Source organism: Mesoplodon mirus (assembly GCF_964341445.2).
Source record: "Mesoplodon mirus genome assembly, chromosome: 9".
Taxonomy (NCBI): domain Eukaryota; kingdom Metazoa; phylum Chordata; class Mammalia; order Artiodactyla; family Ziphiidae; genus Mesoplodon; species Mesoplodon mirus.
In genome coordinates, this window is record NC_138985.1 from 102,332,625 (window position 1) to 102,355,493 (window position 22,869).

General features: G+C 36.5%; 1 protein-coding gene across 4 annotated transcripts in view; it reads right to left on the reverse strand.

Annotated features, from left to right (window-relative positions):
- Positions 1–1,363: 1,363 nt before the first annotated feature.
- Positions 1,364–22,869, reverse strand: part of BRAF (B-Raf proto-oncogene, serine/threonine kinase) — a 159,388-nt gene continuing 137,882 nt past the window's right edge. For 2 of the 4 annotated variants that reach the window (XM_082632466.1, XM_082632469.1), the window contains 2 exons: positions 18,320–18,454; positions 13,694–14,845 (listed from right to left, as the gene is read on the reverse strand). In XM_082632466.1, the coding sequence (XP_082488592.1) occupies positions 14,663–14,845; positions 18,320–18,454 (318 nt within the window). In that variant the 3' untranslated portion in view covers positions 13,694–14,662. Of the gene's footprint in view, positions 8,578–13,693; positions 14,846–15,647; positions 16,592–18,319; positions 18,455–22,869 lie in introns of those variants that run through there. The other 2 variants (XM_082632467.1, XM_082632468.1) reach the window with 2 other exon arrangements.

Sequence of the window (22,869 nt, forward strand, 5' to 3'; positions counted from 1 at the left end):
CAGCCATCATCACAACCACAACAAAATTTTATACATACAGTATATATAAAATGCATAGTAGTGATCTTGGAAACCAAAGTCCTGACTGAGTCCTGGCTATGTGAGCCTAGGGAAGTCATCCCTGGGGATTCATATTCAGTAGCTGATGAGGGGACCATGAAATCTTTAGGGCTGAACCATATAAACTTTTTGGCCGTGCCTCGCAGCTTGCGGGATCTTAGTTCCCCAACCAGGGATTGAACCTGGGCCCCCTGCAGTGGAAGTGCAGAGTCCTAACCACTGGATTGCCAGGGAAGTCCCTAAACCATGTAATCTTTAAGAACTCTTTTGGCTCTAACATTTTACGAGTCTAGGAGAACTACAGAGCCCAGACAGTAGGCCCAAAATTTCAGAAGAGCTAGTATGGTAGGGTTGTTTATAATAGAATTTTATCACAATAATTAAAGGATTCATAATTCTGGACTAAATTTTAAGGAAAACTTATAGAATAATGCATCAAGAAATGAATCCACAATTACCCTACTGTAATCATGTATGAAGGTTATTTAAAAATGAGTTTCAGTAATTATTACAGAATTACATTTTTCAGATGAAAAAACTGCAGTTCAGAGAAAATACTTGTCTCAACAGCATTTTATGATTCGCTGGAGAGGCATGAAGACCAGAAACCAGATTCCTCAAATATGTACCATCTTGAAGACCTTTCTGTTTATATTTTTCTCAGACATAGGGTTTCCAGGTAAAGTCTTAAAATTGTTTACCTCTCTTCTGGAAACTGCCTGGTAATATGACATAGCCTTGATGATATTCTAGGTGTCTTTCAAGCTTTATGAAATCAAATGCATAAAATCAACTCATGGGGGAAGGTAGCCAGCATTAAAAAAAAATGTAAAACAGGAGTGCATAGTTTCAAATACATGTATTTGTGTGTACTGTCTGTGTTCCTATAGAAAATGTATTACTGAAAGTTGTGTCAAAAAAGTTTGAAAGATAACCAAAGTTCAGAAAAGGGAACTTCTACAGACTACTACTTAAATGACTCTATTACAGCACACACTTCATTTGAACCACTGGAGGGGAACAGTCAGATCACAGCATCATAAAATGCCTGAGGATAATCACCAACACCAGACAAAAAACTACTACAAGAGTGTAGCCGGTGCAATGTACTAGGTATTCATCTTGACAATTTACTTTTAAAATATTTCTCATGTAAGTACCTCTGCCCACCAAGCAGTAACTGGAAACAATGTACACTTCTTGGTCCCTCCACTGCCTGACAGAACTGACCGTCAAAAGCCCTACTTCCCTTATTGAATGTGACAGTGCTAGAAAAATGATCTTGATAAAGACTTCTCCATGCAGTCAATCTTTATTATAGCAGTATTCGCATATTCACATCAAGTACATAGAACTTTTTTGCCTTTTATATAGTACAGAGTTTTTAAATAACTTTACACAGAAATAAATTTCTTCAATCTGAATTTCAGCTACCTTTTTTAATTCTCCATGCTTTCTATCCAAACTGAACAATATTTTCCATTGTACAAATTTACATGAGAAAAACTCCAAAATACAAATGAAAGGACCTGAGCAGGAAAGAGAACCCAAAGTATCAAGAAGCGGGGATGAGGAAGAATTGAAAAAAAAAAAATTCAAGCAAACACTGAGGATTAAGGGACAAGAGGGAAACATCATCCATTTGACTGAAAATAAATGTCTTTTTTTATGAATTGAAAAATAAGCTTTAAAAATATTTACTCCTTTGTAATTTTCACAAAGCAGGTATAGAGAGGTCTGTGGACAATTAAAAAGTCCCCATCCTTTCACTGGGCACACCCCAGACTCCATGAGAACCTTTTCAATGCTTGAGCGGAACTGAAGTGAACTAAACCCAAACCTCTGGCAGCAAGAGAGGAGAGGAATGTGAATGTGAATCGCCATAAGGTTTGGAGTAAACCAGGGGCCATTAACTCACTGCACTTAAAACATGAAGGATTTCCCTTTCCTCTCTCTTACAGAAGAATTGTCCTCAAACCAAGAAATAAGTGAAAGGTGGGCGGGGGGGGGGCACGGATTTCCTTTTTCTTGGTCCAAACCAAAGAGCAATCATAACTACTAAACAGAATTCAAAGCGACATATGTTAAACAGTTAATTTAAATCTCCTCATAGTTGTACACTCCTGTTTTAGAAGAAACAGCAATTGCTGAGTGAGGAAAGGGTCAGAGTGTACAACAAATGAATGAGCTATGTCACTGTGATAGAGTCCTTCAAATCAGGCGATATGAAGGCCAAGCCAAGACTATAACCTGTGGCATGGCCAAAGGAAACACAGAGGACCCAACAAAGGCGTTTTCAAATGAAGGAGGGAAAATTTACAGCATACACACATACACACCCCTGTATGTAAACTAACATAACATGAAGATAAATAAGACATAAAGGTTAGCCATTTATGTTGGTAATTAACATGAATAAAAAGGCATTATATGTTTACATAGCTGGTTTTAATCAGCTACAGAACACAGGCAAATGTATTAGGAAGGAATGATTTCTTAAAAAACCCGTTCACAGCTTAGAATAAAAAGCACACTTATTGCACTCTTACATTTTAGTTCAGGTAATTATAGTTTATTTCCCACCCTCACATCAATTCTTCCCTACCCCTAGACTTACTCCCATACCCTCCCCCCTCCCATTTTGGTCCATTTTGTCTACACCTGTGCCTAGACTGTGAGCTTTGTTGCTTATGCTAGTCTGACGTTTCCTCTTATGTAACACATACTCCACCAAAACACAAGTGGGTTAAAAAAAAGCTTAACACACAAATGTAACACAATAATTCTCAAAACAAAACCAACTTACTAAGCAACTTGCTCATAAGCCCTATCTCCACTCCTGTAAACAGAACACTTCCTCTGCTCTATCTCTTCAGTGAATTTCATGCCCGATTCCCTCCATAGACTCTGTGATGAGAACCAGCCACTCGTGGGTGCTGGGCAATGTGCTCAGCCTGCCAGGAGAAGCAGATGCTTTGCACAAATCTTTTTTTTTATGCTAACATGAATAAACGTATTTTAGTTCTTTGTTTGCAAAGACTACTTCAACCTACAGAATTCTCAAGAAAAAAAGCATCACAAAAAAACTCAGATACACTCACTGGCTGTGTCCTCATGCACAACTGGTTACATCATTGTAATTAGTCAAAACTGCTAAGTAAAATTAAACATCTTAATGAAATTGATTTAGTAATTAATAAGACTAAGTTAACAGTTGGGTAAAGGGGGTCAAAAGGTTAAAAAAAGTATTACAAGAACAACAGTTGAAATTGTGGATACTGAAATAAAAGATACACTCAATCAATTTTTTGAGGTAGAGACTAACCACCCCTAAGCGTTCTAAAATAACCTTAATTTAAGATTTTAGGACTTATGTTTCTGTCCTCTGCTACCTTAAAAACACCTGATAGAAACTGTTAATTGCCACAACTGGCAAAATTTAGGACTGAAATTCAATTTAAATGTTTTCCCAAACAGAAGTGAAAATTGATTATCTTCAAACAACAAAACAAAGCTTACTCTCTAGTGTACTAATAAAACAAAAATCTTACCAGTATTTTCAATTTACCAGAGCTAGCAACATGGAATATGAGTACACTGGCCACTTCATTCTCCTCTGGCGGCCAATATACAATCAGGCAGAGATGCTACTGCACCCCTCGGGTGCTCAACAACCTATGGGCATTAGTAATACTCCTTAGTGAAACGTCTAGAGAACTTGCTGAAGCCTTGCTTGGGGGTGGTGAGGAATCAAGATACTAGAAGCACACCATGGAGTGTGTCCAGTCCACAGCCGCCAGCCATATGTCCCCTCATAGAGGAGCCCTTGGAGATTCCACCTGGCCCCCAGAGCACCTTGAACAGCATTAGCAAGACAGTCCCACTTAATCTGCAAACGAATCCTGAGAGGCAAGTTTATATTTCAAACTCTGGAAAATCAGTGTCTAGGTCGGCAGCAGTACTACGGGAGCTGAGCAAATCAAATTCTGTCTTCTGTGTTGATTTCACCCTTCTCACTAGTTAATACATATGACTGCTGCCCAGCAGATAGTACTTCAACCCTAAACTAGAGCAATTTCTTAAAATGTCTGTCAAACATTCCTGTTATATAAAAGTTCCATGCTTTGAAGAACCTATGGGAGTAGAAAAAGTTTCTCTAGAAATGTCACTGAATTATGATTTCGACCTATTTGCTCTATGTGATAAATATATCTGACTATACTAGGGATTATGTGCTTTAAAAAAATAATTTTGTTCACTGAAAATTTACCTGTGTGTTTTCTCATTTTTTTAAACATGATTTTGGCTATAAACTCTTTAGTGCATTTACCTTTGCAGTCTAAATTGCACGCTAAAAAATATTAACACAGCTGAGTTAGACCAGGGTGGCTGCTCTCTTCACAAATCACTGATTTCTGCTAAAATTTTAGCTTTTTTATTGCATCATGAAGGCACAGTAAGATCATTTGGCAAATTGTCAAGGTATTTTTCTAGAGCCTTACCTACACCATTTCAATGTATGACCTGTAAGCTATTTGCTGTTTATACTCAGTAAACTTTCCATGTCTGGCTATGTTTTTTTTGTTTGTTTTGCTTTTTAATAGTCTAATGGTTGAAATTGCTAGTCTCAAAGTGCTGATATTCTAGCACAAAGAATGCCAATTTGGACAAAGAAGAGAAACTTGCAAAATGGGTCATCATTCTACCCTCTGAACTGGGCAGTCTCTCTACAGGAGCATCTGTGCATGTGACGAAGCTGCGGCTAACTCATTATGAAGATGTACTGTCTTGCTAAGCCTACCGAAAATTAAAATTATATCACTGTTAGTGAAGTGTTACCATTAACTATTTAATTTCATGCAACCGATATAAGGTTAAAAATTCTGAAACGTACCCCTAAACAGATTCTGGCACCACTTTCAACAACATTCAGATACTCTGAGCTACATTTTTCAGTATTACTGCTTAAATGTATAATGCCCTTTAGGACAAAATGAGAAGGCTCAAATACAAGTACACATAAAAGTTAAAATCTTAAATCATCTTCATGTTCTAGAGCTCCTGACTTTTCATATTTTAAAATAAATAACAATTCATTACCTCATTCTGAGGAGGTAGTTTTTGAAGAGGTCACCTGAACCCTGCAATGTGTTTCAAAGTAAAGCTAAATGAGGTGTGCACAAGGCTGGAGAGGTGAATGTACGGGAGGGGCAGGTGAGATCTGAGGAGGGGTGTGCAGCAGTTCCAAAATTGCCTGATGAGTAAAAGGTAACATTGTGTGATAAAGAGCTGTGACCGCACCAAACAAGAGTTTAGGAAATATTTACAAAGTTTCAGGTTGACAGTGTTGAAGTCTTGGATCTTTATTACTAAGTAACTGCTCTTTCTTCTCCAACACTGACATAAATATAACACGTATACTAAAGTATATGGGATTTTATCTTCTAGCTTGCCTTAGCATGTCCCACCAGATCGCAAACACAACCAGGGATTGGATGTTAAGGAACCAGAATTTGACAGCGAGACAGAATATTCTTTTAAGAGTGCACTTAAGTACAAATGATTACAGTGGATTTTCTATTCACAAATCCCCTTTATAAATTACTTTTTGGTCAATATTATTTCAGTGGTAAAAGTTTAGACTCTAGACTAGTTTAATGATGAAAAAGTCCATCCGGAATACTACATACTTTAAAACAATCTTTTATGGTTACTCTGAAATTTTTCAGAAGGTGTCACCTCTCCTTATCCAAAACAAAACACACTACAGAAGGCACTGCAGCCGCCTTACAGGAAAGACAGGTAAGTACAGCCTTACAAGCTTGTCAGTAAAGCAGCCACATAATATCGATACAAACTACTCATAAAGTGCACTGCACAACAAACAAGGAGTTCTCCCCTTGTATTTTCTTAGGAGCTCAAGTCTATCTGTAGTCTAAGCATCAAAAAAAGCATGTAAAACTCAGGGGAAATTCCTTTTCCATGCCATTTGTAAACTAGAGAAAAAGCATTTAATGGAGAAAAGGAAGAAAAGGGAAATGCTAAAATTTTATTTTTATTTTTTAAGGGCTCTATACAAATCTCTCAAGAATACCCTGAGCCTGGCTTCTGGGCACAGCTTCATTTAAGAAATGAGATTTTTCAAATGAGATAGCAGTCTATTCTAAAAAGAAAGGGAAGAAAACAGTGTATCACCTTGAATTTTGTTTTGAAAACTCCAACGCTAAGCTCCCTCCATAACTAGCTCCTGCGCTGGCTCCTGCCGTGCTCAGGGAGGGAGTCCTGCACTAGACCTCCGGCAGGACACGCCTACTGTTCAAGCCCAGCTCTCTCCAATCTAGGAAAAGGTTACACAAGCATATTCAAAAGCATCTTTGGGGACATATTTTAAAAGAAAAATAAACAATGCTTTTTAAAAGAGAGGCAGCATTATGCACACAAGATGCTCTTCAAATCAGCACAAATCATTTTCATTCTTCAATTTTGTAAGATACTGCTCTGCTCACGAAAGACTTAAGAACACACTGCTTTTTAAACTCGTTAATAACTTGAGGATTATTTCCCATTTTCCTGGGACAATCTTTTACAAGTCCATGGAATTTTCAACAGGCCTTCCTCTGAATATAGGTAACGTAGCAAGAAATCATCTAATGACAGTAAGCTTTAGTAGGCTGAAAAATAGCGGGGCAATTTACAATTTGAAAATTTTAAATAATTTCTAATTCCCTGATTTATCTTATAGGTCCTGTCTAATTTCTTTCAGGTCCTTCGCTACATAGCTTGGTTGGGCTAGGGACATTTGATTTACATTCCTAAATCTTGATAACAGAGTCCAGATTCATGATAAGGGGGTTATTTGCCATTAATACATCCAGAGTCACTTTCTTTGCTACTATTGTGACTTATACCACACTTTAGTAAAGGTCAAGGGAAGTTATGACTAGGTTATATTCCCCATTTATAAAGATAAGGTACAAGGTTCTTAACACCACAGCAGTTCTATAAAAACTACGGATGTTAGGCTTTTCACATCCTCCCTCAGTCCCAATACACCTAAAATTGCTCTATTCTCCGCCTGGGGGACTCGGCTGCCAAAGTTAACCAACCTTTTGAAGACCAGGCTTGGGAAAAAAGGAAGGAGGAGAATGAATGGAGACACCACCATTTTTATTTGAGGTTGCATATGCTAGATCAAAGACTAGAAAGAAAATGTAGGATGTAGTGCAGGAGTTAGTTGGAAGAAACAATGAGATATTAGTAAAGATGTTAGTGTGGATCCAGCAAGTACCATTAATTTAAAAATTATAAATATTTGTCATTATGCTAAGACTCCCCATATATTTAGGTAGAGAAAAGGATAATGATCTTTCTTTAAAAGTTGTTTATATAACAAAAATACAATTTTCCAGGATACATAATTCTAGTGGGAAGTATTATTTTATTCCAATTCAATTAAATCTGAAAATTATTTTCTTTTTAATAAAAATATAATAGAAGAAATTCAGAAATTAAAACTTGTACCTTACATTTAAATTATATAAATGTCTCACATTCAAAACTGTTATCAAGCAGTTTTGTAGGCTTTTAATTAGATTACAGGCATTTTGTGCCCTGGACAAAGTAGCCACATAAGTACTTGGTGACTGGAAGAGCTTAGGAGGAAGATATCAATTGTATTTTCCTGAGAACTTGCTACATCGTGGAGAAAAAAAATCCCCAAACACTTGTCTTCATTGCTGGACCCAATGGGAAAAGAAGGCAATGTGCGCCAGAGCTTCCAGTCTGCCCGCCAGGCAGAGCCTGAGTGAGCGAGGAAACAAAGGCCAGAGACCCAGCAGGTCAGGAAAAAGATGCAGCATTCCCTTTTCCTCTACACCAAAACCTACCTCCTCATCTCTCACCCTCCATTTAAATAAAATAGCTTCATTTTGGTAAAAATTTATCAAGGACTGAACATGCACCATACAGGAAGGGCATGCTGCATTTTTGTTCCATCCCTCAGAAATTAACCAGTGGTGGCTAGGGGAAAGAGCTCCACAACAAAATCCCAGAACACGAAAAAGAACGAGGCTTGGTGATTGCAACTGCCCCATCAGATGATCAGCCACATATTGATCTGGTGGTTAGAAGGGCAAAGTTGACTGGCAGACTTTCCAGAGCACATCTCCCAAGCTGTAGCAGCAGTTTCTTTCCATCATGCCTGACCATCAAAAGGTCAGAACTCAGGGTCTCTCCTCTTTCTTCCTGGGAGTGGGCAGACTTGTATGCACGTGGTATTTGTGTTGAAGAAGAAACACTGGCAGCAGAGAATTCTAGTTCCTAAAACATTCTTCCCTCTTTTGTTGGATGGGAAATTCCATTCTGTTCCACACCAGCTTATGCATTGAAAATTTTTATCTTTAAAAAGAGTTAAGGAACAGAACTGTGTTTTGATGTTAACGAATTGTACGAACACAAGACTTAAATAAGAGTAGATGCTGTCATGATGGTGTGGCTACTTGAAGGCTGCAAATTCTCCTGTAGAGGGAGGACAAGAGCTAATTTTAAAAACGTTATCTCAAATAACCTAGAGACACAGAAAAGCGTCATGGAAAACTCACTGAAAGGTGACTAGCTATATGTTACAAATCTAGCAACGACATTACTAATTTAAAAGCAAAAACGGCTGAAACCATGAAAGACGACAACTTACATAGGATATTAAGTCTGCAGATAATTACCCAGTTGGGTTTTACATGCTATGATTCTAATCAAGCTGAAACAGTTCCAATGAACAGAATTTCTCAGTAACTGCCGGTAAAATAGTAAGGCTGATTTGTAGAACACTTTCCCCCTAAATTATCAACTCATTTTCATTATTATAATGCCACAATTAGGAAGGAAGAAGCAGGAATTATTCTCATTTTGTAAAAGACAAAATTCACAGGTCAAATGATCTGTCCACATCACACATTTGAATGAAGGAAAGAAAGTTCAGACCTCTCCCATTTGTAGTTCATTTCACCTTTTAAACTACCAAAAAATTACTCATAGGCACATGTCAATGAACATTATTCTCAGCATAAAATTTTTTTTAACCACAAAGACCCTTTGAGGTACTACACTCTTTTAGCTTACTGAATTTGGGGGCTTCATGCCATTATTATTATTATTATTATTATTATTTTTTTGCGGTACACGGGCCTCTCACTGTTGTGGCCTCTCCCATTGAGGAGCACAGGCTCCGGACGTGCAGGCTTAGCGGCCATGGCTCACGGGCCTAGCTGTTCCGCAGCATGTGGGATCTTCCCGGACCGGGGCACGAACCCGTGTCCCCTGCATCAGCAGGCAGACTCTCAACCACTGCGCCACCAGGGAAGCCCCATGCCATTATTTTTCACCTACTATTTTGTCCACAGCTTTTACTTCAAACTAGGGTTCCTCTTATTAAATACGCCACAGTTAATTTCTGGGGGTTGGTTGATAACTGACAGCTATCAGAATTTAGTGAGCCTTAACATCATTTTTCCATAATATAGCTTCTGATGAGGATCCAAGCATCACTTATATGAATACACTGTTTAATCGAGGAATAATCTATCTGTTTTCTGACTGCTATTCGATTTCAACTGGTGTACTAGAGAACACTGGCATGTTCTAACAAACAACGGATTGCTAATGACTGGCTGACTGAACCCTCAGATTGTATGCTGGTAATATTAGCAACTACTCGAGTGTCTATTATAGTATACCAGTTGCCTCACTCAACACTATACACATTTGCATCTGATCCTCATAATAACTCTATGAAGCAGGTACTATTACTTCTCTTTAATTTATAGAGGAGCAAGCTGGGATTTTAAGTAACTTGCCAGAAATCTCACAGCCAGAAAATGGCAGAGTTGGAATGTAAAGCCAGGTGCTGACTCCAAAGTCCAAGGTCTTAACAATTAACAGACCCCCTAAATGATTTTCAATAATTAATAATTTGCTTTCCTGTTCTGAATACAACTACTAATTGGACTGCAGACAGTGATACTATCTCTTTCCATCTAAGGATTCCTTTCAACAATTAACCGAGGTATTCTGAGTCAAAAGATCAAGGAAGGGTAAAAGATTTATTACCCTTCATATTTAAAGTTAAAAGAACTGGGGAAGTTGGCACTGATTGGAAGGAAAAAAAAAAGTCAAATTACTAAGACCTTGGAGAGTAAAACATTTAGAGCATAATCACAGGAGGCTATTATGTTAACAGAGACTCTAGAAATACATAAACATCCTTACTACCTTTGCTTATGGTTTTATGGTTGCTATTTTAATGTATTTTAATACATTTCTTAAAAGCAATTTTCAACAGTCTTTATGAGTAGTCACTGTATCTAACAGAACCTAAAACTCCTTAAAGGGAGCCAATGTGAAAACAGGATTTGCTTAACAGAAATCTTTATAAAAAATGGCTAGAATTCATCTATTAACTGAGAAAATATCAGAAAATGATAAACTCTAAGCCCAAATCTTATATACCATGTTAAAAATAACTTAAAAAAATCTTCAGATGTTTCCTACTCATTATTACAATTAGACACTCCATTTCATTGAACAGTGTTCTCTACAAACAAATATTAGCCTTAAAAATACAAACACACAAAACAACCCCCCAAAGCACAAAATCTTGCCAACAAACTCCAAATCAAATACCAATAAAGCAAACACTAAAGATCACGCTACCAGAGTCTACTGCTTCTAATGGAATGTGGTTCTTTTCATAATCAGACTTCAGGTCCGGGGGGTAAAAAAAAAGACAAAAAGGGCTCATAGTTTAGAGATCAATAAAATAAAACTCCTTCTACATATGTCCCTGAAATCACAGAAAATTTAAGGAAAAGACAGGGGTAACAGGAGATGGATCTGCTATTGGAAAAAAAAAATTTTTTTTCTTGTTTATTCCTCCTTGCATATCAGGAAATCTCTACTATCCCAACTCCTACCCTATTTTATTTGAGGTAAGAGCCAACTCTGCTTGTGTGAAGTTATTTGAAGTGAAACATCTAGATATTCTGACTTTAAAATAATTTAATTATTAACCAAAAAATCAATCAGAGGCCAAAATGAAACTTTTAAAATAACCTCCTTTTTGGCTGAGAATAACCTAAGCTCTATTTTCCATTTGACTTTATTTAGGAAAGGGGCAAAGAACACTTGGGAAGATCCCAAGATTTCAGACACCTCAAATATCATGCTTTGTTAATTTGAAAGCTAAGGACTTGATTAACTAGTTTTAAGATATTACTAAATAATCACCCTTAATTCTAGAATTAAATGTATTTCAGTGGCTGTTACACATATAATTTGATAAAAAATTCCTTAAAGATTAAACATGCTGTGAAAAATCTAACACGTTATTTTGTACGTAAATAAATCCCTGTCTTAGATGTAGGGGGGCAGTCATTTGAAACTAGAATAAGTCCCATTCTTTCTTTGTGGTGACCTTTCAGGCAGTTTCTAAAGGATGGGAAACATTCTGGCAGAGACACACTGGACTTGTTAAAATTCTTAGAGAAATGATCACAGGAGAGATGAAATATTTAGTAAAAGAAAAAGTACCATAGAAATGTTCAGTAATTCTCAAATAAGACTATAACTGACAAAACGTTTTAGTCATGAAATACTCTTTTCACGTAAAAAAAAAAAAAAAGGCAGATCTTTTCCTTAAATTGAGTGATCCACTTGAGAGAAAGGCCATTTAATAAGCAAGTGTGTTAAATAGTCACTATTTTAGAGAGAATGACTTTAACTACTGGTTTAGTATTTAAATGGTTGGTACAATCCTGTAATATCTGAAAACAAACAAACCTGAAGTATTTGAGTTAAATGCTGTGATCCCTAAACTACTTAAAATCAAGGAGACAAACCTCATTCCTCATCACTGACTAGTAAAACTTTTTAAATGTAAAACAAATTTTATAAAAAGGCTGGCTTCTGAAGAAGGATATCAACTTTAATGAAAATATCTGAGGCTTCAGGTTTTAGGAAAGAAGCCGTCAGCTGCAAGAGAATGAATGTCCTTCTGTTTCAATTCCTTAGTCAAAAAGATTAACTCTACATATGGTTAGGAAAATAATGTTTTTCTTATTTGGAGAATACATCTAAAACTCAGTATCAAACAGACAAACAGAAAGGGAAACTACCATGTATCATTCTAATGCTTTCTACTTCTCCAGATTCATGTTATTTATATATTTCACCTGCTCTATTTTTAATGTTCTCCCAATAACATTTCCAGTGGGCCCAATTTGGAAAGAAGAGAATTACTATGCAGTCCTTTGAAGGCATGTTCAAATGTCAATGGGATGGTATTATGCAGTGATCCCCAACCTTTTTGGCACCAGGGACCGGTTTCGTGGAAGACAATTTTTCCACGGACGGGGTCGGGGGAATGGTTTCAGGATGATTCAAGCACATTACATTTATTGTGCCCTTTATTTCTATTATTATTACATTGGTAATATATAATGAAATAATTATACAATTCACCATAATGCTGACAGGAGGTGGAGCTCAGGTGGTAATGTGAGCGATGGGGAAGCAGCTGTAAATACAGAGGAAGCTTCGCTTGCTAGCCTGCCACTCACCTCCTGCTGTGCGGCCCAGGGGTTGGGGACCCCTGGTATAGTGAGTTTTCTGAGCAGTTCTAAGAGTTTAGCAAATGCCCTCTGGCAAAGGAGACTGGTAAGGAAAGGAAGGAAAAGTGTCAAATGCAGATGTGGGGAGCTGGGTAGTATTTAGTGTGGGTAGTGTTGGGGGGAAAAGAGAGTGAACAAAGAAAGGAAGATAAAAGTGAAGAAAGTATGCTGAGGAATTATGAAAGAGCTCTGTCAATAAAAAGATCCTTTGACTCTTGTGCCTCAAAATGCCCAAACCTTTGAGCATTCCACAGACCAAGTCAATTTGTAAATAAAAACTTTGTTAGCTACATGCTTGCTATTCAATTTGTGAATAAATAAAACCCAATCTAATAGTTGGGTTTAATAATCACATCTTTAGCATCACTGTAAGATTTAGAAATCACACACTTTTATGTTTCTGAATAAGTCACATTCTTTTATGACTTTCTTATTCTCATTTTTAAAAATACAATAAACGTTCTTTTTCACTACTCTTCCTACATTCAAAGTCATGAATTGATTTCTAAAAACATGAATGGCATTATTTATCTTAAGATACCCAAGTGAGGGGCACAAGGTATGCCAAACTTATCACTGAGTGGTTTCCCTGGATGAAATCTAACTTATTCAAATAAAGAAAATATTTCAAAAATTTATTTGTGATACTTACAAGACTAAATTATCACTAAAGTCCTCCTGATTTTCTTCTTTATTGGCTTCCAAGAAGGATGGCATTTGTGCAGATGCCATCTGTGTGCCCCTGAATAACCCTGGAACTGTCAGTTATATTTAATATCATCACAACTCCAAACTGAGTACATGAAGATGTATTTAAGAGGCTGGCTTTGGTCCCTAGGTTGACTCTGAAGTGTGTATGTATGTATATATATGTGTATATATATATATATATATATATATATATATATATATATATATACATATATATATATATATACACATATATATACACATATATATACACACACACACACACACCGTGGAATAAAAAAAACAATTCATACATTCATAATAAGGAGGACAGATATTTTACGAGACACATGGATAAGTCATTGCTAATATGCATCATGAGAGGTGAGTATCACCTAAAAAAATAATAGTATTTTAAAAATCCATTACCTGGTTGTCTGGCAACCACAGTTATCTAAAAGAAGAACAAAACAAACCTACAAGTTCTCACAGAATTCTGTGGAACTTTTTGGAAGGAAGAGGAGGTAATGCATTTGTAAGGAAATTCGACTTCTGCATTGTGTAAGACATCCTTAATATATAAAGAAATATTAACTAAAAATCCAAAGTTAAACCATGTTACTCATGTCAAACGTGCCACTCAGCAATATCTCTGGTTACCTGCACCCATAATTTATACTGCTCTAAGGGAATAAAGGACAACTATATTTTCCAAACTGTATTAACATAAAGAAATAGTTATAAGAAAAAATATTAAGAATAAAAATAAGCTTATTCAATTTTAGTGACTCCTAATTAGACCTGTTGAGTTTACCTTCACTAACACAGCCTAACGTACTGTCAGCTTCCCACCTGCCATCACACACACAGGTGCAGCGTTGTTCTTGGAGCCCCTAATGGACGCGGGACAGCTAACAGCAAAAGGTGAGTGAGGAAAGTTTAACTGAAGTTTAATAATTAGAATAACCAAGTAAACAAAAGAAACTTGGAACGGGAAGTAAAACCTCTGGAAAAGGTACTGTGAATTTTCAGCAATGTCTGAGAACTTCAAAAACCCTTCGATGTTGAAACTCTAATGCTAAGTACGAATTTCAGATTGGCAAAACAATTATATCCAGTCTTTAAAAACACATACGTGTTCTTTTGTTCACCTTAAAAAAAAAAGAATATCCTATTCAATTTAACAAATATGTAAGCAAACATATGTTCACTTTCCTTTGTCCCTACCGTCCTAACACTCTGTCACTCATTTAGTTTGTTAAATGGACAGGAAACGCACCATATCCCCCTGCCTGGATGGGTGTTTTTGGAGAAGCACAAGCATACAGACTAAAATCCTCTGTTTGGAAGCCAGCCCGATTCAAAGAGGGTTCGGACGCACTGCGGTGAATTTTTGGCAATGAGCGGGCCAGCAGCTCAATAGAGGCGAGAATCTAAAAAAAGAAAAAAAGGAAAAAAAGAAAGAATGATGAAAATCTAGGTGGTGTTAATCTTTAAGAGCCCCATCATACTCTACAAGAAAGCATATGAAATCTTATAATAAATTGTTTTCACTATTATCCCAAATGCCTGGAAAATACTAAAGAAACTGATACCTTTCCTTAAAAAGAAGAGAAAATTACCAAACTATTACAGCTTTACTCTCTATAAACTGAATGGGAAAAGTAACCCATAGTTAGCTTTTCTTTACATTTTATAATTTTAGATCATTTGCCAGCCTTGAAACAGTAAATAATAAAAAATTTAAAATCAATTATATACCTATTTCTCACAGACCACAAGTCCCTTTTGGGAAGAAGATGGAGCATAAATAACTAAAGCACTATATAACTTCATAAACAGAACCATTAGAGCAACTTATTCTTTAAAGAATTAGTAATGGGAAATGTCTTACACACACATAATTAAAAACAGGGCCCCAGAATGCCAGCGCCACAAGAATGAGAAGTGACAGATGAATACCCATAAGTGAAAGAAAAGATAGGAAAACTCTACAAGTAGACACCAATGCACAAAATGTAGAAATACAGCACATTTTTAAGGTACAAAGAAACAGGTTATGACTCTTGAAGGCATACAGTATGATAATGCATGAAACATACATATAAAGGGCTTGGCACAATGCCTGGTATATAGTAAGTACTCAATAAAACTTTAGCAGCCATTATTACTACTACTATGATTATATACTATATAGTAGTATTATACACATTATATACTACTATTATTATTTTTCTCAGCTACCAAAAATGTTTTTAAAGTTAAACTGTAATCTGTAGAATGATTAGTATAAGAAGGCAAAGAAGCAATGTTACAAAATTTTTAAAATTATAAGCATAACACACAAAAATTCAAATAATACAGAAAAGTATGAATCCTACCTTCCAGGGGTAACCACTGTTAAAGAGTCTATACTTTCTTCTGGACCTTTCCTATGCATAAACATGCACATATGAAAACAGAGCCCATCCCCTCCCTCACCACCATTTAAAGTGGTATCACAGTACACATTTTTCTGCATTGCTTTCTTTTTCCCTCACTGACATCCAAGCCAACTACAGAGAGATACCTTGATCTTTATGTCTTTAATTTTTCCAATTACAGTTAACAGTCTTTATCTGGATACCTGTGGGGGAAGATTCTGTAGCATATAGCATAGATTTTCAGGAGTGGAATTACCAGAGCAAAAGGTATATGTATTTTAAGTTTATGGAGTCTACCAAGTCCTTTCAAAAAAGGTCAAACCAATTTACATTCTTACCAACATTCCTTCCTTACTTCCCAACATTGTTCCCAATACTGGATACTGTCAATCTCAGAGACAAAATCAAAATGTATTTCACAGTTGTGACTTTGCATTTTACTGATTATCGCTGATGTTATTATTCCTAACATCCTGTGCTTAAGTTCATTCAGCATTTGTACTTCTTTTGTGAATCACCAGTGCATATTCTTTGTTGATTTTCTTTTGATTACCTTTTACTTATGGATTTGTAGGAGTCCTCTGTATAACATAAACACTCTTTATTATACATGTTACAATTATTTTTCTCAGTGTTTTTCTTTCAATATTATTTTTACTATATAGAAATTTAAAAATGTTTAATGTAGTCATACCTGCTAACCTTTTCCTTTATAACTTCTGGATTCTGCCTCTTGCTTAGGAGAGCCTTTCCTACCTTAAGGTTATAAAAATGATTTGTTATTTTATAGTTTTTTTTTTACATATAAACCTTTAGCCGTCTGAAATTTATGTTTGTGTATGGTGTGAAGAGACATCCTGTAATGAAAATTTAAAAATAATACTTAAAAGGGGCAGCCTTTAATAATCTGGAATACTCATATATGTATTTCACTTTCTGATACCATGAAAAGAATAAAATATTACTTATATTAAGAAATATGACCATTTTGTCCCTTTTAATACCATTTGAAAAGTGAGCCTAAGGATATAATCTGCATTATTAATGTACATCAACCATGTTAAATAGGAAACTCTAGCACCTGGGATGTGAGAAGAGAACACGGTGCAGAGTCCTGCTCACAATGGCCAACAATACCGGTCGTTTACTTTGATGGTCTTAAACCAGTGGTTTTCTGGGTTTAAAAAAACACAACTCTTCCTCAAAAGAATAGTAACGTAGAATTCCAATATGTAAAACATATAACTACCCATGCAGCCATTCAGCCTCCCCTACCTGCTCTGGGACAAGCCCCTGAGAGACTTGTTAAAAGCAAAAATTCTATCTTTAATTCTTTAGATAGGGATAAAAGATTCACACATTCCTGTAACGCTGACTTCTAAGAAACTGAGCTAGGACTGATAGCATTCACAAAGGACCACGTCAGTAAATTACGGCAGCTGAGTTATGGGAGTCAGCACTTCCCACCTGAAAACCGTACTGACTCATCGGGACAGATTTATACAGCGCTATCATGATCTTCTAGGCATTATAAAACATGGAATTTATATTACAGTATCTACTATAGCTAAACTTTCTAAGACTGTTCAGGTACTTAGTTCCAGTTCATGAGGCTTACGAAAGATTATTAAATTGAGGGCTTTAGCCTTCCAACTTGAAAAGATAAAAAACAATGGAAAGTTTCCAAGAATCAGAGAACGGCAGACAGTACCAACAGTTGCCTTTTCTTTTTGCCCCAGGTAAAAATGCCCCGCAAAAACAACGAACATTAAAGGGGTGCTGGCAGCCTGTTTACTGTACCATCAAGAAGAGTAGAAGCAGCAGTGCACAAAGTGCAGTCTGTAGGAAAACTACTTTTATACTAGCACTGAGATATTATTTGCCTTTTTTACTGTCGTTATTTTACAAGTGTAAGTGGAGTTTTCAGAGGCTATATAAGGTAAGATATTGCAACATAATGAATGCAAAGCAGAGAATCCAGCTATCTTCTTTGTGCAGATTCACGGAAAGTCTAAAACAATGCCACTGTTCTCTAAATATTTTTTGTTTCGGAAAATATAATCATTTCTCATAAAAACATTACCTAACATGTAATGGTTTTATTATCTTTAAATAAATTTATAAATAAATACTTTAAAAGTATTTTTAATTTCTAAAATGGGAATTACTACTTACATAAACAGAAGGTCTTTGGGGTTCTTCGATAATTTTTAAGTGTAGAAAACAGTTCTGAGACCAAAAAGTTTGAGAACTGCTAGACAAAAGCAAAATCTTTCTGAATATTTTGTATTGGGATCCTAAGTTTTTAGGTGTACCACTGTTCAACCTTTATAAAATCACCTTTATGTGTTTACTTATCTGGAGTCTGCACATAATCACATGGAATCCAAATCCGTAAAATACAAACTGTGCTCTAAAAAGTGCTTAAAAATCTGCATCAGAATATTAGTCTGTCCTTCTAGGTAACATAAAGCTTTTTCTTACTTGGGGAAAGAGTGGTCTCTCATCTCTTTTCTTTTTTAGGCACTCTGCCATTAATCTCTTCATGGCTTTCGGACAGTTACTCCGTACCTTACTGAGATCTGGAGATAGATATCCTCGTCCCACCATAAATATTATCTGGGGAGGAAAAAAAAGGCAAATCATATAACCTTGTAGATAAGTTGAAAAATATATGAACATTGAAAATTCAACAAGCTGTGCACTTACGACATGTACTTTCCTGTATGTACGTTACACTTCAATAGCAAGTTAAGAAACACAATGCTACTAGTATTCTGATTCCTATACACCACAGACTGTGGGGAATCAATACTTAATGTGCTGCACGGCGAAATCTTCATGACCCCTGGACTACTGCAAAGGGCTCCTGACTGCTCCGCATGCTTCCAGTCTCTCCTTATCCAATCCATTTTCCCACTGCTAGTAATCATTCTGAAACACAGATGGGGATCGTGCCTCTTCTACTCAACCAAAATAGTTAACCTTTTTAACAGCTGTTTTCGCATCTGAATTTTAAATTCTTTTGTTGAGGAAACCCTAATGGGGCATTTAGTTATATAAGTCTGAGAATCAGAGCCTCCTCCAGAGGGAAGGTAAAGCTACTGGGAACTAAAATCTTATGTTTAATAAAGTAAAAAGCCTTGTCTTCCCTGGGTACAGAGATTTATAATTTTTCTGATTTCTTACGTTTCTAATTTTCTGACTTGTGGTTCTTTTGAAAGTGGGCAGAGACACATGTTAGCAGTCTTAGGTGTCACGGAAGAGAGAGGGGTTTTGATCTTAGAGGGAATAGGTTCAACAGGGACAGACTAGAGGCTAAGGTGGAGAGAGGCAGTCAGAGATCCCCGGTTACAGGGTAGAACTGATAAATTTTAGGAACAGTCAAGTTTGATATCCTATTTTATGTTATTTCTTGTTTGGTGCTGTAATAACCCTTATTTAACTATAAGCTGATTTGCCCAAGCACCACTAAAGTGAAGGTGTAAAGTTTAACCTCCTTTCCATCTCCTCTATCACAACTGCCCTCCTCCCACTTCACAAAAGGCACACCTTTTACCTATATGGAACTTAACTACCATGCACACTGCGTCAGGGTGTAACACTGCTGAGGGTACCAAAGGGATGCTTCCAAATATTGGTCTAACTGGACTCTAATGAATGGGTAGCAAATCCCTTTGCAAGACAGTTGGTTTCCAATTCTTTGCTTTCAGCAAAATTAACTGAATTGTCAGCTGATTGTTAAAATAATGTTAAATGACAAGTTATATAATTTTTGGCATGCTATAGAAATGAGTTCAAATAAGCAGTGATATGGTTATGGTAAAGAACTAATCTTGCCCAAAGAGAGGGCTGGCCTTTGCCTTTGGCTCCTGGGAGGTGATCCCTAAGCCCTTGGAATGTCCTGCCTGGTAAGAGTGTCTTTGTTTATCTGGGAGTCTAAGGTCATGTCAGATAGTCTATGCTATCTATGTGATTCTACAGAGGGGGCTTTAAGTTATATGGTATCAGCTTGACCTCTGTAGGGGCTAAAAACTAAGGTCAACAACAGAGGTGGTCAATTGTTATCTATGTGACTGAGGCCCAACAATAACTCAAGGCTCCAGTGAATTTCCCTGGTTGGCAATACTTCCTGCAGGTTGTCATGCATGACTGCCAGGAGAATTTAGTGCTGGCCACAATTCCACGGGAAGAGGACAACTGGAAGTTCCATATGTGAAACTCTCCTGAATTCTGCCCTATGTGTCTCTTCCCTTGGCTGATTTTAATCTGTATCCTTTTGCTTTAATAAACCATAACGTGAGTATTAACAACTTTCAGTGAGTTCTATAAGACTTAATGAATTACTGAACCTGAAGGTGGTCTGCTGAACTCTGCATGTGATTATAACAAAACTCCTGACTTTCCCATATTCTTATTTATTTGAACAATATTCCTCAGCACTTACTTCTTTAAAAATAAAACTAGGAGAAGGACTGACGCTAAATCCCAGCTTATTCTAGCAAAAGTCATATTTTTCACAAATAAATGACTGAAGAGAAAACAAAAGCCCCATGTTGCTCATTAAGAAACACATTTCCAATAAAATTTTACCTGTTTTTTAATATCAAAACTCATGTTGTTTTCATCAGTTATATATTTAGTAATTATTAATAGCATAATTTGGAATTTTAAAAGTTAGCAGCCTAAAGTCACTGGAAAAAATCTTTTTAGTTCTAAATTTAAGTACATTTTTTTGTTGCAGAGATATAATTTGAATGATCAATAAAAGGGTTTAGAGCATACAAATATGTTACATTAGGGAAAAAATTCTGTGGAGGAAGTAGGATACAAATAATTTAGAGACAAAAAAAGAGCCATGTAAAATTCCAAAAATTAATGAAGAGGTTTTTTAAACAAGTGATGATGGTAAGAATCAAATCGGTATGACGTTTAGATTTTCTTTGGTACATTTAAAAGAATGATATAATGCTTTTTTTTTTTGAAATGTCAATATAATACACTGGAAATTACATTCTCTGCAACTATTTAAGCTTAAAGCAAAGGTCTTTCCTGGATGTAATTCATGGATAGAAAATTCAAGTGGCACTTATACTACAAAATCAATAGCTCAGTTTGAAATTCTGGGACTGGTTATTTTCATTCTCAATCTACAGCCGCACTCCTGGCATCCCTACCCCTTCGTTCACTCCTCTGTGTTGTTGGAGCACAGGTCTGCTCATCCTCAACACCACCCCCGGCACGGCCTCAACAGAACTGAGAGCACAGCCTGTGTTTTATTCACCTTCGCATCCTTCTATATCTCACAGCTTTTGCATACAGTAGATATCAAAAATTTTTATTAAAATAAAATAATTTGCATGTTGATAAGACACTGGTACTTATTATCATTTTCTGTCTCCTTGAGATCTTGTGCTTAGAACCCAGCCACCATACTGTGAGAAAGTCCAAGGTTCCTGTGAAAAAGTCGTCACAGAAAGACCCACGTCGAGAAGAATTGAGGCCCCTGGCCCTTGGCCAAGACTAAGCTTCCAGCTGACGGCTAACTGGTCACATACCTTCTCAGGTATGTGATTGAGCCATTTTGGAAGTAGATCCTTTAACACCCAGTGAATCTACCACAGCCAATAATACCATGTGAAATAGAGATAAACCTTCCACACTGAGAGAAGCCCAAATTGCAGATTTACAATTTGTCTAAGCCACTATGTTTTAGGTGGTTTGTTATAGCAACGATAACTGGAATTCACGTGAAATAATGAATGTTATCTGTTATTTTCTTCTAAGATGACACAGCACGTCTGCTCCAATAAAATAAAGGCCAATATACCTAGCTTAACTGAGCACATCATTAATCCCAATTTAGTAAAGAAGCTGCACTGAAAGAGAGCAAAACAGAATGATAAAGAGGGGGAAAAAATGACAAAGCAGTTTCTCAGACTTTCGGCACTAGGGTAAGTGAAGTACAAAGGCATGCTACTCTGCAAAGTAACACAGGGATGGTCATCCCTCAAGGAGCTAAGAAACCTGTTTTAGGAAAGAACTCAATCTTTGTAACTGTAAGGAATTCTTTAGTTCATTCTCTGATTTTTAATAATTGAAAAAAAAAGATACCTAGAGAGGTACAGTGGCCAGGTCATGCAGGTCATGAATCCAAGGTCTGCCGTTACATCACACTGCTTTACCAGAGTCCTGCCTTGAATTTACAGGCAAAACCTGCCACCTCAGACTATGGGGGGTGAGAGTGCAGGGGCATGGGTCATTACCATATTATATGGTAATGAAGCATCTCCCATGGAAAAAAAAGAATATTCCTAGATTTTCAAATAGAAGTCCAATCTGAGAGCCATGGAGATCAAAGTAAGAGAGAAAGAAAAATCAAATCAAGGAGATGGATGGAACAGTACCTGGGGGTTACTTCATTGAGGATGACTAGAGTTACTGATTCAAAAGAGGGAGTTCCATGGAAAGCGCCACTTGAAGAAAGCAGACTAGAAGGTAATGAAGTAGAATGGGGATGATGGGAAGAGTATATAATTCTTTCATATCCTTTTTCTTCATCAAATACTTGGTTTCAGACTGGCATATTCCAGAAGGCTCTAACTATACTACCAGAAAGAATTAACTAGTAAAGGCCTTACCCTTCTGTTGGTCACTCACTTACTTCTCTCATGGAGAGTAAGCCCTTGCCACATCATTTATTATACTCCCATGGAGGACAAAGCACCTAAAATGCCAAGAAGTGGATGAGTGCAGAACTCTGGGAGGCTTTTTCCATATTTTGGAGACACTACTACTTATTTCCATAATATAACTTTATTATTTTATTAAAATAAACTTATTTACTGACAAATGGATTTCATCCAGATCTTAGGTTCATAAATTTTTATTATTTGTAGTCTCTATGATAAATCAACTAAAACTAAACTAAAATTCCCTCATAATTCCTCTAGAAGAACAGAATGCATAGGAAAATTAAACACGGCATGGGGTATTATGCTGTATGGTTGAGTTAATAAGACTGTAAAAGGCAG